Raw genomic sequence first — 16,763 nt, forward strand, 5'->3', positions numbered from 1 at the left:
CTCAGGAGCATAATTATCGGGCAATTATAATCTATAATATGCCAAACTGGCCCAGGCAACTCGAGACTGGGTCGGAGTAGCTAATGTTACTCTATGTTTAAATTGCGCATTTGACTTAAACCTAGGACCTCATGTAGCCAAGTGTTCTAACCACTTCTTTCGCTGCCAAATATTACCATATTATTGGTTTCGCAGCATGAAATTACTGGTGATCGAACCCAGGACCTTGTGTATTCAAGTCAAAAGTGTTGCCATAATTTAAGACAACTTTTTATTTCTTTATATTAAAAAATTAAAAAATGCATTTTTTAGGTAAGAGCTTTGAAAGAAAGAGTTGGATTCCCGATGTCAAAAGTTCGAGAAGTTTGTCCTCATGCACTCGAGAGTGACATCGGGTGGCAGTTACGTGATGCTTACACCGATGTGATGAATGATTTGGAAAAATATGAGACCAGATTGTTGGCATCTTGGTCTAGAAGTGTAGACACTGATTTAAGGTAAACAAATTTGTTTTTGTCATTAAAAATTAATTTAATGAATTTTTTTAATTTTTTTTTTTTTTTTAATTTTAATAAAAAATGTACAAGTTGATGATGTCTTTTTCTGACTTTTTTAAGTTTTCCAGCAGTACGGTGTCGTGGTTAAAACCTAGCTTTTTTACCTAGGTCATGGGTTAGATTCCCACTGCTTCCATGTTGTAGCTACAAAAAAAAATCAGCTTATTAATTATCAGTCAATTATAATCTAAAACATTCCAAACTGTCAAAGTCAACTTAGAAATGGATCGAGACAACTAATATTACTTTGTGTTAAGCTGTAAAGTCAGCTTATTCACGTCGAGGGTAAATAAATTTAAAAAAAATAATAATATTTATCTAAAACTTTTACAGAGATAGATTAAAACAACCAGTTTTGGCTAAAGAAGATCTAGAAGCTATCGGAGATAAGACTGTTTCCAGACTATGGTCATCTCATTATGATGCAACAAAGAGTGAGACAACGTCCAATCAGGACACTGAGAGAGAAGGTCACATGGTTCAAGGGTTAAAGGTCAATCTTGATGCAAAGTTGCTAGAGATGTTAAGGGATGTACATTACTTACAGAAACCTCCTCACAATGTAAGTTTAAAAATTAATCTTATTTATTTAAATATTAATATTATTTTTTCCATGCTAAAGCCCTAATGAGTAAGAGTCCATATACTGTATAAACTTTTTATAAGCCCAAAACCATCCAACTAATTAATTATTGGTGATTATGAATTTAACAATATTCTAATCTTCCAAGTTCAATTTAAATATGGGTCAGGTTAACAATTTTTTTTTACATTTGTTTATCCTAGATGTGGAAAACTTGATTTCACAACCTAAACATAGAATGACATCAGTTACCCTGACCCAGTCTCAAGTTGCCTTTAGCAGTTTGGGATATACATGATTATATTTGCCAGACATTTACAAGCTGCTGATTAAATGTTGGCTCAGCAGGAGTTAATATTGTTTATAGCACCTTACTCAAAGGTGCTACAGCATGAGAGCAGTGGGGATTAAACCCAGGACCTTATGTAGTAAAGCCAAGTGTTTTGACCTTCTGATAAGCCAAAACCACAATTAACAAGTCAATAATCGAGCAATTATGTGTTTAATAATACGACACTAAGTCGGGTTGACAAATATAACATATAACTCTACATTAAACACTTTTTTTATATTTTAGGTTACTATACCTCCAGCTATAAGAGCGTTACTTCGAAGTGTTGATAGTTCAGTATTACAAACACAAGCAACAAGAATGAGAACAGTTGTATCTAAATACAACCATGTTGTACAACGAATGCAAGACTATGAACAACTATTGTTTGAAAACAAAATGAAGCAGGTGAAAAATTAAAAAAATATAACCTTAATGCAATGTTTAAATATTATACTAAATAGTATGTGATATGTATGTTTGGATAATATGTTTATTCTCGATATAGAAAGGTTGATTTCAAGAGTTGAACAAAGGGTTACATTTGTTAATCTGCCCATGCTCCTAGTTGTATTTGGCAGTTTATATTATGGATTATAATTTGCCAACTATTATAATATGCTAATTAAGTGTTGGCTGGGCGCGAGGTTAAAAAGCGCCTCACTTACAGCATAAAAGCAGTGGGAATCGAACTCAGGATCTTATGTAGCAAAGACAAGTTGTCTTACTATATCCTTACTTTAGTGCGTTTTTTAATAGTGATTTTTTTTTTAATAAAAGGTTTTTTTTTGATTTTTTTTTAAAATTGATATTTCTAATATTTATGTTTTGAAGAGTATAAACTTATCACAGATGAGTATAAACTTATCACATTAGTAGTCAGTATGTTTTTAAATATTTTTTTTAATTTCAGGTTGATGAACTTATATCGGAAGGGGTTGAAACTATAACTTGGAGTTCACCAGGATTGGAAGATTACTTGGAGAAATTAACTTCACTGATATGTGAAGATGTTTACACTATTCTCACAAGGGTTCATAACAACTGGGATAAAGTGAAGGAAATGTCAAAGTCCTGGTCTGAAGGCAAGTGAAAATAAACCAAATTTTTTTGTAAACAATTTTAAGATGGCTTACTTAAAACATTGAAATTTATAACAATTTTTGTGCTTCATTAAAAAAAAATTTTGTGTATATTTATTCTTAATGTTAAAGGCCTTTAGGTTGTTACAGCATGGAATTAGTGGGGATCGAACCCAGGACCCATACACTATAATGCTTATTAAAATTTGATGGTGTTTTGCAACCAATTACTACAATTAAAATATTTAAAAATTTATTAAGTTTATTATTTAAATTTTATCATATTATTTTCCATATTATTCTAGGTGCTTTGGATATATTTACCTCTCACATGCTTGACAAGAAGACCAAAAACTTAGAGGAATTATTATCAACACAAGCAGATCTTGATGATTATTATAAAAGAAAATTGCTACCTGCTGGTGAAATAATACATCAATTGTTGAAAGATTCTTTTAAGGTAAATTTAATAAAAAAAATCATTTTTAATTTTTGGGTAAGTTTTTTTATAAATTGATGTTTTCTTGCTACTAGGGCCATGTTTTTTTGTGAACCTTTCAACATTTTTTTTTTTTAATGTTTTTGTTTATCGTCAACATGTGAAAGGCAAATTTGCAGCCTAAACTTAAAGTAATGTTTTTTATCCCGATTCTCAATAATCAAAACTTATAATCACTTTTTTGCTTGGCAGAAATCAATATTATTTACAGCACCTTCCTTAGAGGCACTACAGCATGAAAGCAGTGGTGATTAAACTTAAGACCTCACGAAATAACCTATTCAGCAGCGTGATGTAGTGGTGCTAACTTCTCTTTATCCTGGGTAATGGGTTTGATCCCTACTGCTCCCATGCTGTAGCACCCTTAAATAAGGCTCTATGAACAGTTTAAACCCCCCTTGAGCTAACACATAATCAGCAACTTAAAATTAGTGGGCAATTATAAACTATAATATTCCAAACTGCTAAAGACCAATTAAGACTAGGTCGAGGTAGCAGTTGTTACTCTTGGCTTAAGTGAGGTCAACCTTCCCACATAATTAAGTATAAAAAAATGTAATATGATTTGTAATTTATGAATTTTAGGCAATAGAAATGAGTGCTGCATCACCAAGTTGGCAGATGTACACAGCACAGATGGATGCCATGGTTTTAATGTCACTTAAAAGCAGTATTCTCACAAGCCTTGATGCAATGTACAGTATAATTGCTAATATTGAGCAGGGCGAGGATAAAGAAAAACAAGACCAGGTTAGTAGAAATTTTAAAAATTTACGTTTTTTGAAATTATTTTTATTTTGGTAAAGTAATTTCTTGAAAAAGTTTAAAAAATAATTTAAATACTTTATTTAAAATCAAATCGGCAGCATTGTGTAGTGGTAAGAACACTTGCTACACCACACATGAGGTCGTGGGTTTAATTCCCATTGATCTCATGCTGTAGCGCCCTTCAGTAAGGTGCTATAAACGGTACAAACTCCTGCTGAGCCAACACTTAATCAGCAGCATGAATATTGGGCAATTATAATCTATAATATCCCAAAATGCCACAGGCAACTTGAGACTGGGTCGGAGTAACTGATGTTACCCTATGTTTAAGTCGCACATTCGACTTTCCCACATCAAGGATAAATATATATACAAAAAAAATGAAAAATTTAAAAAAAAATTTTATCTTAACTTATTTCAGATTTGTGTTCTTGAGATAAGACTTGAGTTAGTGGAGCAAACTGTTTCTCTCTCGCCTCCATTAGATCGATCTTCATCAGTAGATAATGTGGAAGATGCTATTGCTGCTTGGTTGGCTTCCTTTTTAAAAAGATCAACTTTAATAAAGAGATTAACAGTAAGTGTATGGCAAATTTAAATTAAAAATGTTATTTGTTTAAATTATTTTGGTTTTAATTGTATATAAGTTTAAAGAAAGGGTTTATCTTGCAAATTGCTCTTGTCATGATATAACCCCGGCTATATGTTGTGGTTCGATCTCTACTTCTTTTATACTGTAGCACCCATAAGAAAGGTGCTATAAACAGCATGAACTCCTGCTAAGCCAATACTTAATCAGCAGCTTAATTATTAAGCAATTCTGATCACTAATATCCCAAACTGCCAAAGTCAACTTAAGGCCGGGTCAGGGTAACAAATGTTACTTTACTCTATGTTTAGATCATGAAGTCAACCTTCTTACATCTAAAAATATGGACAAAAATGTATTTAAATACTGTGTATTCAATATTTATATATTCAATAGGATCCAACTAGTGATTACGCCGATTTTCTAGCCAGTGATAGAGATGTATGGGAAGTTGTTGAAGAAATCCAAAATGTTGTTCAAGCAAATGCAATCCACTGCAAGCAACTTTTATCTATATTCGACGACTACAAGTTAGTACAACTACATAAAAACCATGTTAATTTACATTATTCAACTAGTAATATATACAGATAACTGCTTAGGTTTGATTCTCACTGCTCCCATGCTTTAAAGCTATCAAGTAAGCACCAAAAACCAATAAGCAGATTAATTATCAGGCAGTTATATTCAATAATTTTCCAAACTCAAAATGTCAACTTCAGACTGGGTTGAGTAGCAAATGTTAATTTAGGTTTGAACTGTGAAATTGGTCTTCTAGATAAAAAATCAATAAATACAAAAATGTGTTTAATGCTATATACTCGAAATGTTTAATGCTATATACTCGAAAAATTATGGTACAATAAAATCAAAAAATTATTTTCTGAAATACGAAAAAAAAGTTAATCTTAAATGTTTTAAGGTTTTTGTGGGTTCAAGACGTGCAGCAATCTTTTAGAGATTTTCTTAATGGAAGACCGTCACCCAATCCATTACGAGTCTCAAAGCAGTCGCATAAAAGAAGGACGGATATGAGTAGAATGACGGGCATATCTGGCCAAAGATCAAGGTAAAAAAAATTAATTCTTTTTTTCATTTAGAAAAAAATTATTTAAATCAAATTTATTAGATTATTTAAATCAAATTTAAAAGTTTTGTTTATTTTTGTTATCAGTAAGAAAGAGCCTACTTTACAACCTAAACATAGAGTAACATTTGTTACCCTGACGCTGTTTAAGTAGATTTAGTCAGTTTAGGATATTATCAAATATATTTGCAAGATAGTTAATTTTGGTTTTGATTTAGCAGGAGTTTGTATTGTTTTTAGCACTTTAGCCTAAGCTCTACAACATAGAAGCAGTAGATGTTAAACCAATGACTTCAAGTTGTAAAGCCAAGTTTTCCAACTACTATAAAAAAATTCAAATTTAAAAAATGTTTTATTTTTTTTAGATTTTCTGTAACTAGCCCAGATGCAATCAATGAAGCAGAACGTTCATTTTTAACATCGACGAGAAACGGAAACGCTGAAGTTTCAGTGATTCCAGGTCTGGATGAATTCAACGACGAAATTGGAATTTATAAATTAGCGAGAGACAACATTGCAGCCTTAAGAGATATCCAAACTGTTGGTTGGATTGCTGTTAACTTTCAACCTATTAAACAGGTATTTGTTTAAATTTTTCATATTTATAAATCCTTCATTTGGTAAGGATGACTTCAAGATCTAAACATAGAGTAACGTTTGTTACTCTGACCTAATTTTGAGTTGCTTTTGGTAGTATGGAATATTATTGATTATAAATGCCTGATAATTATAAGCTACTGATTAAGTGTTGGCTTAGCATGAGTTCATACTGTTTATAGCTTCTTACATAGAAGCGCTACAGTATAAAAGCAGTAAGAATCAAACCCAGGACCTCATGTAGTGAATCCAAGACTAAGTTGGATTCAAAAATGTACCCATTGTTTAAGCTATTAAGTTGACCTCCCTGCATCAAAGATATAAAATATAAACACTTTGCCTTTGTTTGCTCTAAATTGTAAATTTGTAATCTTAGTTGTATGTTTATAAGCATATATTTATTTTTAGGTTCTAACCACCTATGCAAGCAAATGGATGTGGACATTCATTAAATACTTGTGTGATCAGGTCAGTGAAATATAAATATGTATTTGAAGCATTAAAGGTAAGTAAGAATGTGGCAACCTGGTGTAGTGCTAAAAACACTTGCTACACTACATGAGGTCGTGGGTTCAATCCCCAATGCTTTCATGCTGTAGCACCCTTGAGTAAGGAGCTATAAACAGTATAAACTTCTGCTAAGCCGGCATTTAATCAGTAGCATAATTATTGGGCAATTATTATCTATAATATCCCAAACTACCACAGGCAACTCGAGACTGGGTCAGAGTAACTGATGTTACTCTATGTTTAAGTCACGCATTCGACCTTCCTACATCGAGGATAAAGATATATACATAAAAAATTGTATATAATTATACATTTGTGACAATTGTTTTTTATTATCTTTAGGTTACTGGTTCTTTAGACACCTTAGCTGATTTTCTAGCTCGCACAGAACCTGAAATAGAGAGTATAACAGGAGAAGAAAGAGATACAGCTTCCTTCATGATGATGATGAGACTGTTTAACGAAGTTTCTGCTCAACAACAGGACATGGATGCCAGGTTTGGTTCCCACTAACAACTTTTTTAAAAACATTATTTTTATTTGATAAAATTTTTGCTAAAAACATGTAAGCCATGAGTGCTAAGTTCGATTCCCACTGACAGCCTTTTTTAAACAAAAAACTATTTTTTTTTTAATAATATTAAATTTATTGCCAAAAACAAACAAACCATGCATGTCAGGTTTAATTCCCTGCAACAGCCATTTTTTTATTTATTATTTTTATACAATAATATTAAAATACTAAAAATAAATTTAAAGGAATAATTCTTAGCAAACATAAATTTTATTATAGAAAATATATAAGTAATTAATAATATTTTTATGTAGATTTGCTGTTATGCAAAAGACAGTAGATTTATTGGAGAAATATGAGATGAAACTTCCAAGTGAAACTCAGGAGATGTTTAAATCAGCACCAGATCGATGGAATCATTTAAAAACTAAAGTTTCACTTGCCAAACAACGTCTTGGACCCCGTATTCAGGTTAATAAGAAACTTTTATTTTTTTACCATTAATAGAAAATTACTTCTAAGCTTTCAACAACATGTTATGTTTGTGAAATTTACTTTGTTTTAACTGTAACTTTGATAATGTATATTTAACTAATTTAAGTAGATTTATAAAGTCTTTGAATACTTTTAACCTAAATGGTTGGTAAATACTCTTCCAAACTTAAATATATAAAACCTTAAATGTTTATTATTTGAACACTTAGTTAGTAGCCTACTTAAAACTTTAATGTCTGGAAATTTGAATACTTTGTGAAATACTGAATACTTTATAATCAAATATTGATATACCTAAACTTGAATACTGAAAACTTGACTAATTTCAGCTTGAATACTAAAATTAAATACTTATTGTTAGAACACGCAAATTTTGAATATTTAATTGAATCCTAAAAACTTAAATACTTAGTTGAATACTAAAAACTTAAATACTTTGTTGAATACTAAAAATAAAATACTTTGTTAAATACTAAAAATAAAATATTTTGTTAAATACTAAAAACAAAATACTTTGTTGAATACTAAAAACTTAAATATTTAGTTGAATACTAAAAACCTAAATACTTAGTTGAATACTAAAAACTTAAATAAAAAAAGTATAAGTTAATCATTGGACTTTTTGAAATAAAATTTTATTAAAATTTTGTTAATAACTTTATTTATATTGTAGGAAGAAAATGAACGAATCACGCGCGACTTGTTACGGTTTAGTGATCGTGTCGAAAGTTTAGCTTCCGAGTTAAGAATAAGTGAGGTTTTTTCTAGAGAATGTTCGATTTATAATGCTAACGATGTCATCGATGGATTTGTTTATCGGTTAAAGTCTTTGCAGGCTGAGGCCCAAGATCTTATTGAACTGCAGGTAAAATAGGAATTTTTTATAGAACTTTAGTGTCAGTAGCTGCAGGTCGGGCTAAATTGTAATTGTTGTAATATGGTCACAACTCTCATCTAACTAACATTTGCATGCGATAATTTACCAGCGCATCCCAAATGGCAGTTTTTTTATTTTGTAAAACTTAAAATTGGACACACACTATAATATATATACTTTACAACCTAAACATGGGATTAAATTTGTTACCCCAACACAGTCTTGAGTTGCCCTTGGCATTTTAAGATAAAAGTAATTTATACTGTTCATAATGGGAGCAGTGGGGATCAAGCGCAGGACCTTATATAGGATTACAAACTTATATATTTTGAAAATTTAAAGCTCTAAGGTTATTAAATTTTATATATGTATTTTTTTTTAAATACTAAAGAATATATTTAATAGGAATTGCTTGAACACGCTGTCGTCAACTTTTCTGTTCTTCCTCAATATCAACGAGATCTTAGAAACTTAAAACTTGTTTGGGATCATGTCAGAATAATGGAGAACGAACAGAGAGATTGGAAGTTAAAACAGTGGCAGAAAATTGACACCAAACATTTAAATCTAGCTGTTCAGAAACAAAAAGAACAAATACAATCTTTACCTCCTGAGGTTTGTGGGTAGTTTATTTATGTCTTTGTCTTTTTTTGTTTATATCTTTATCTACGATGTGGGAAAGTTGAATGCGCGACCTAAACATAGAGTAATATCAGTTACTCTGACCCAGTCTCGAGTTGCCTTTTAGCAGTTTAGGATATTATAAAGATTATAATTGCCCGGTAATTGTGCTGCTGATTAAGTGCTTGCTCAGCAGGAGTTTATACTGTTTAAAGCGCCTTACTCAAAGGCGCTACAGTATAAGAGCAGTGGGAGTTAAACCCACGATGTCATGTTGGTGTAGCAAAGGTTTTTACCACTACACCACGCTATAAAAAACAGCAATTTTTGTATTTTTTAATAAAAATATGTTAACTTCAAAATGTAAAGTTACACATGTTGCCTAGACTCAGATTTGAACTGCCTTTAGCTAGTTTTAGTTATTATTAACCTAATAATATTGTTGTTTAAATTTTTTTTTTAATTTATTTATCATCGATGTGGAAAGGCAGACTTCACAGCCAAAACATAGAGTAAAATTTGTTACCCCGTCCTAGTCACATTTAATAGTCTTTAAGTAGGCTATAAATATTAATAACTGTTAAATATTATACTTCGTTTTTATTCTATGAAAAAAATAGTAATTTTATTCGAAATATTATGAGCAGGTGACAGAATGGGATGTATACACTGGCATGATAGCTTCAGTAATGGTGATTGAACAATGTCTCCCTCTCGTGGAGGATTTAAATCATCCTGCCATGAGAACGAGACATTGGAAACAACTTGTTAGAATAACTGGTAAGCTTATAATTTCTAAACAAGGATTTTAAGTATTTATGGAATCTATATTTATATAACAAGTTGGTTGTTCACCCTATAGGCTTTATTTTAATTGTCACAACTTGCAACTAGTACCGGTGGCGTGGTGTAGTGGTAAGAAACACTTGCTACACCACATGAGGTCGTGGGTTCAATCCTTACTGCTCTCATGCTGTTGTGCGCTTGAGTAAGTCACTATAAACGATATAAACTCCTGCTAAGCCAGCACTTAATCAGCAGCAGAATAATCGGGCAATTATAATCTATAATATCTCAAATGCCACAAGCAACTCAAGACTGGGTCAGAGTAACAGTTGTTACTATATGTTAAGGTCGCGCATTTGACCTTCCCACATCGAGGATAAAGATATATACATAAAAAAACTAAAATTTTGCTTTGTGATAATTTTTACATTATTTTTTAAATGAAGATTTCATTAATTTAATTGTATATTTTTTTTATATACAAGGTGGTCTACTTCAAACTGATACTGATAGTTTAAAGAAAATGGTTTTGGGTGATTTGCTCGAGCTAGGATTACAGAAACATGCTGAAGAAGTGAAAGCAATTGTACAGAGGGCAGTCAAAGGTAAAATAACAATATATCATTAAATTGAAATTTTGCTGTAGCACCTTTAAGAAAGGTGATATAAACGGTATAAACTCCTGTTAAACCAACGCTTAATTAGCAAATTATTTATCGAGTGAATATAATCTACAATATACAAAACTGCCAATTGGTTTTTGGATCAGCAAGAGTTTGTACCTTTTTAAAAGCATTAATATTTTTTATTCTGTATATATCTTTATCCTCGATGTAGGAAGGTCGAATGCGGGACCTAAACATGAAGTGAAAATAGTTACCCCCACCCAGTCTCAAGTTGCGTTTAGCAGTTTGGGATGTTATATAGTATATAATTTCCCAGTAATTATGCTGCTGATTAAGTGCTGGCTCAGCAGAAGTTAATACCTTTTATAGTGCCTTACTTAAGAGCGCTACAGCATGAGAGCAGTGGGGATTGAACCTACGACCTCATGGTGGTGTAGCAAGTGCTCTTACCACTACACCACGCTGCTGGTTAAATCTAGGGTACTTTAGCATGAAAGTCGTCGGGATTGAACTTAAGACCACATGTATTAAGGCCAAATGTAACCACTACACCATGCTACCAGTAAACACAAGTTCTATATTTATTCACGCTGAAGAATATATTAAAAGCTCATATTTGATAATAAATTAAGTAAATTTATAAATAAAATTACAAATATTTATATTTTTTTAAGATTTAACTATCGAGAGTTCACTTAAGACTTGTGAAGAGGTTTGGTTGAGTAAAGTTTTCGAGCTAAAACCACACACTAGGGGGCAGTCTAAGAGCGTGGGACCTGATCCGGATGCAGCAAGTGAGCTGACAGGAAGCGAAATGATGCCCCATGCTCTACTACAAACTTATAACGAAGGAAGCAGGTAGAATTTCAATTTAAAAAAATTTTAATTAAAAAAAAAAATTTTAATTAAAAAAAAAATTAAAAATTTTTTTTCCAAATGTTTCCTCCAGGACACGCACCAAGAGTATGAAGAGTGCCGTTCACAGTCGATCCAGTGATAAAACCGGACCAGGATCCGTGTCCAGAGGAAGAGGAGGCGGGAGGACCTCTGTTCTTTCTCTTCCAGTAAGTCTCCTTAATCTTGTGGATGACCCAAGTCCGATTTGTCTTCTGAGAAATGTGGAGAAGATTTTTCAGGAGCTTGAGCACCATCAGGTGGATTAAAATTTTTATTTTTTTTTAATATTTAATTTTAAAAAAATGGTCTGGCACTATGATATGCTAGTCATAGCAATAAAATATGAGTTGAAAAGTTTCAGGTTTGAGCCTTGCAAATGTCACACTATTTTTCCTTAAGTCTGTATTACAAACTAAAAGGTTTCTGGTTCAAGCCAAATTATTTTTTCCAAAGCCTGTATAACAAACCGAAATGTTTCAAGTTCTAGCTTTGCTAATGCCATACTAGTTGCCTTTAAGCCATGGTTTTACTGATGTATTGACCATGTCTTGATTGCAACTTGACAGAGTTTAAATAAAAATTAATACCAAGGTGATACAGAAAACTTAGAGTATCTTTGCAAGTTGGTGCAAAAAAAAAGAAAAAAATGACTTACAATTTTTTAAACAACATTTTTGATAAATCTAATATTATAAAATACTAAATAAAATGCTATATTTATTCATTTAAGGGGTTTTGTGTATTATAATTTTCAATGATTTATTTGCAGGTTGAATTGAATAGAATGCAGGGAAACAGTGCTATAGGTTCTTTTTTAGATGAAGTGACAAAATGGCAGAAGAAATTACATTTAGTTGAAGCAGTGTTGGAGGCTTGGGTAAATGTTCAAACAAAATGGGTTCAACTTGATGAAGTATATTCAGGTAACTGCCATTAATAATTTTTTGTTTTCATTCTTAATTTTTTTTTTGAAATGAAAAGGCTGTTGGTCTAAATATCCTGACCCAGTCTTAAGTTGCATTTGGTATTTTGGATAATATAATATTGATTAAAACAGCAGGAGTTCATACCGTTAATAGTGCCTTACTTAAGGGTGCTATAGCATGGAAGCAGTAAAGATTGAACCCATAGTTCCTTCATATATAACTTTATCCTTAATGTGGGAAAGTCGACTTTACAACCTAAACATAGAGTAAAAATTGTTACCCCGGCCTAGTCTCAAGTTGACTTTGCCAGTTTGCAATAATATAGATTATAATTATCCAATAATTAAACTGCTGATTAAGTGTTGGCTTAACAAAAGTTTATACTGTTTATAACACTTTATTCTAAGGAATAACAGCATGAAAGCAGTGGGGATTGAACCCATGCCCTCATGTATTAAATGCATGACCTCATGTAGTAAGGCCAATTATTCTTTTTACAATGCATTGGCATCTTTATATTTTGTTTCTTAACTTTGTTTATATTTTTTTTTCTGTAGGAGCTGATGTGAGAACAGCATTAGCTCATGAAGCAAACATGTACGCTGTTATGAGTAAAGACTTTAGATTACTGATGAGAGCCACAGAGAAAAACACAAATGTCTTACAAAGCTGTTCAAGAAAGGGTAAAAAGCAATAACAAAAAAAATAAAATTTTGTAAAAAATATAAAATTAAAAAAATTTTTTTTTAGGTTTATTGCCCATGCTTGAAAAAATGGAAATTAAAATGGAGCAATGTCGTCATGCATTGCTAGGCAACCTTGAGCGCAGGAGACAACGTTTTCCGAGGTTCTATTTTCTGTCACCTGAAGATGTCATGAATATTGTCTGTTATGGATATGACTTAAACGCTGTCAACAAGTAAGTAATTTTTTTTTACTTTTTTTAAAATTAAAATTACCATGTTACCTTTTTAAAGTTATTTTAAATGTGTGTCCAATTTAAAGGCTTACAAAAAACTGCTGTTTGTGCAGAGTGGTTTAGTAGTCAGAACACTCGGCTTCACTACACAAGATCCTGGGTTTGATTCCGACTGCTTTCATGCTGTAGCGCCCTAGAGTAAGGCACTATAAACGGTATTAACTCCTGCTGAGCCAATACTTAATCAGCAGTTTAATTATCGGGCAGTTTATATAATCAATAATATTCCAAACTTCCATAGACAACTTAAGACTGGGTTTAGGTAACAGATGTTACTCTATGTTTAAGTCATGAAGTCAACCTTTCTACAATGAGAATAAATTAATATAAAAATGTTTTAATATTATTGTTTAGATATCTATGCAAGGTTTTACCGCATCTTGGTTGTCTTTTATTTGAAGAAGAACTCACAGCTCAACCTAACCTTACAGCTAACAAACAACGTCTTATGTCAGCCTCGATTAAGAAAAGATACAAGGTCACCGGGGTCAGCAGTGACGTGGGTGAGGTCATGACCTTCCATAAACCATTGACCTATGAAGGACCTATGTCGCTATGGTTACCGAAGCTGTTGTTAGCTATTCAAGCTACTATACAAGTAAGTCATGTTGATTTTTTTAAATATTTGAAAATGTTAAAATTTGCAAATTTTTTGAGAATTAGGAATTTAATAACTGTTTTATTATTTTTGGAAAGACTGTGGGCCGAAACATAGACTAACATTTTTTTACCCTGACCTAGTCACGAATTGACTTTGGCAGTTTGATATATTATTGTTAAAAGATAATTATTTGCCAATTGGTTTTGAGCTTCATATAAGTTTGTACCATTTAAAGCTTAAGGGATCTACAACAAGGAAGCAGTGGGGATTGAACTCATGACCTTATGTTGTAAAGCCAAGTGTTCTAACCACTACACTATTTATATCATATATTAATTTTATACACAATATTATTTTTTGGAGTTATTTTTGTGATATTTTAATTTTTTTACTTTATTATATAAACTAGTTATCATTTTACTATTATTAGAAATCAACGCCATTACAATAACATCATTTTTAACTTTTGTTATTATTGTCATTTTAGCATTTACATATTTATACAAAACTCCAAGGTAAGATCCCCACACTAGATATAAAAGTGTTTAATATTTGTTTATATTGCATTTTAGTTTGAATTATTTCACGAAATAATTATTCACATTATAATAGTTTAGACACACTGTATCACTATGCTTTTATTATGTTCTGGTAGATTTTTTATTGTATATATCTTTATTCTCGATGTGGGAAAGTTGAATGCGCGACTTAAACATATAGTAACATCAGTTACTCCGACCCAGTCTCGAGTTGCCTGTGGCAGTTTGGGATGTTATAGATTATAATTGTCCAGTAACAGGAGTTCATACCGTTTATAGCGCCTTACAACAGGAGTTCATACCGTTTATAGCGCCTTACTCAAGGGCGCTACAGCATGAGATCAATGGGGATTGAACCCACGAACTCATGTGTGGTGTAGGAAATGTTCTTACCACTACACCACGCTGCCGGTAGATTAGTACTTAGGTATAAATGTTTTATAAAATTAAAAACAAAGAGTTATGAAACTTATTTTTTTGCTAAAATTGTAAAAAAAAATTTTTGCAATTTTAAGTTTTTATTTTTAAACCTAAACATTATATAAGCTTAATGTTATTGTATCAACCTGTTTTACCATTAATTGTATAAATAATTGTCCATGTTGTAACGCATGTAATTATTTACTTTTTTGTTTACAATAATTCTTAGTGTGCAAAGGTCAACTTTAAGGCCTTTAAAACATAGAGTAACATTGGTTACCCTGACCCAATTTAGAATTGACCCATTTTTTATAAATATAAGCTGCTGATTAAGTATTGGCTCAGCAGAAGTTTATATTGTTTTTACCGCCTTACTTAAGGGTGCAACAGCATAAGAACAGTGGGGATCGAACTCAGGACCTCATGTAGTGAAGCCAAGTGTTCTAACCACTACACCATGCGGTATAAAAAAATGGGTAATTTTTTTTTAGGAACACTTACATGTTGCTCTTGGCAACGATCCAAAACTTGCTCTAGTCGAGCAAACTCTTCGTTCTTCCGGAGCATCCAGGATTCGTATCTCTCGACCCTCTAGTGCTATAAGTGGTGGGTCTCAGAACAAGGATCTTCCCAAAGTTGCGGTGAGTCCGGCTCCCCCTGAATCGAGTGAGGGAGGAAGCAAGGAGGATTTGTTGATTGGTTCGAACAAGGTTTGAGGACAAACTTTTTATATTTTTTAGTTTTCAATTTTTTGGTTAATTGTTTTTCGAAATTTTGGTAAATTGCCGTTATTTGAAATTTTTTTTTGAAATATCTATTATATGTAAATAGGTTTTTAATAACATGGGCAGAAACCACTTTCTTTGTGCTCCCTTTTTGTTATTTTTGGTGATTTATTGGCAAATTTATTAAGTTTTTTTAATTTTTAGGTTATTCTTGATACAAACATATATCTTATGGTATATAAAATAAAAATTAGGTTTTAAATTTATCTTGAAGTTTTTTATAACTTTAAAATTTCAATTTTTAGCCTTCTGAAATGGCAAAACAACTAAGTAGCGTTCTCGGTAATTCTTTGCCACACAAGCAAGTTTCCTGGACTCTTGATAATTCTACTCAAGTTATATTACTGGCTACAATTGTACAGGTAAATTATAAATACAAATTTTTAATTTAAAAAAATAATAATTTTTTTGACTGTTTTATACTAAATGATTTTTCCTGGTTAAAACACTTGACTCTTCTACAAATAGTCTTGGGTTCGATTCTTAATGGTTTCAAGTTGTAAGACTCTTATGTAAGGCTCTTTAAGTGGTATAAACTTTTGCTGAGCCAAAACCAATTTGCAGGTTAGTTATCATTCAATTAGATAATATTCCAAACTGTCAAAGTCAACTTAAGACTGAGTCGAGGTAACTGATGTTACTCTATGTTTAGGCTGTAAAGTCAGTCATTCAACATCAAAAATAAATTGAAAAAAACCTTCAAAATTTAATTTATTTTTGTACAGATGAATAAAAGGATTGGTGAAGCCTTACTAGACTCTAACAATGAAAACTCTATTATTAAAGTTCAAGATGAAATTAGTGATAACTTACATGCTGCAGTTATTATGCTAAAGGTAAATGGTAATTATTAAGCAAAATAATTTATATATATTGGTATATATTTATATTACTGGTTAATAGCCCAACTTATTGTCGGCGTTTCAATTGTTATAATATGGTTACAACTTTAAACCTTTACTTGCCTGCGATAATTTAAGTGCACACCACAAATGGCAGTTTTATTTATTTTGTAGGTGTATATATTGGACAGACATGTTATTAACTTATCTTCATTATATATAGTTTGCTTTATTGTCAACTGGCAGCATGGT

General features: G+C 31.6%; 1 protein-coding gene across 1 annotated transcript in view; it reads left to right on the forward strand.

The window, feature by feature from the left end:
• Positions 1-16,763, forward strand: part of LOC145753799 (uncharacterized) — a 72,071-nt gene that overhangs the window by 12,027 nt on the left and 43,281 nt on the right. Inside the window, exons 13-38 of the mRNA XM_082570246.1 lie at positions 313-497; positions 891-1,119; positions 1,718-1,879; positions 2,385-2,556; positions 2,859-3,013; positions 3,638-3,802; positions 4,242-4,397; positions 4,806-4,939; positions 5,332-5,478; positions 5,862-6,075; positions 6,502-6,561; positions 6,946-7,100; positions 7,432-7,588; positions 8,286-8,477; positions 8,895-9,104; positions 9,758-9,890; positions 10,382-10,501; positions 11,197-11,380; positions 11,472-11,676; positions 12,189-12,342; positions 12,903-13,028; positions 13,096-13,264; positions 13,679-13,922; positions 15,376-15,594; positions 15,915-16,031; positions 16,395-16,505. Of these exons, the coding sequence (XP_082426372.1) occupies positions 313-497; positions 891-1,119; positions 1,718-1,879; positions 2,385-2,556; positions 2,859-3,013; positions 3,638-3,802; positions 4,242-4,397; positions 4,806-4,939; positions 5,332-5,478; positions 5,862-6,075; positions 6,502-6,561; positions 6,946-7,100; positions 7,432-7,588; positions 8,286-8,477; positions 8,895-9,104; positions 9,758-9,890; positions 10,382-10,501; positions 11,197-11,380; positions 11,472-11,676; positions 12,189-12,342; positions 12,903-13,028; positions 13,096-13,264; positions 13,679-13,922; positions 15,376-15,594; positions 15,915-16,031; positions 16,395-16,505 (4,275 nt within the window). The remainder of the gene's footprint in view (positions 1-312; positions 498-890; positions 1,120-1,717; positions 1,880-2,384; positions 2,557-2,858; positions 3,014-3,637; positions 3,803-4,241; positions 4,398-4,805; positions 4,940-5,331; positions 5,479-5,861; positions 6,076-6,501; positions 6,562-6,945; positions 7,101-7,431; positions 7,589-8,285; positions 8,478-8,894; positions 9,105-9,757; positions 9,891-10,381; positions 10,502-11,196; positions 11,381-11,471; positions 11,677-12,188; positions 12,343-12,902; positions 13,029-13,095; positions 13,265-13,678; positions 13,923-15,375; positions 15,595-15,914; positions 16,032-16,394; positions 16,506-16,763) is intronic.

This window comes from Corella eumyota, chromosome 5 (genome assembly GCF_963082875.1).
Source record: "Corella eumyota chromosome 5, kaCorEumy4.1, whole genome shotgun sequence".
Lineage (NCBI taxonomy): Eukaryota > Metazoa > Chordata > Ascidiacea > Phlebobranchia > Corellidae > Corella > Corella eumyota.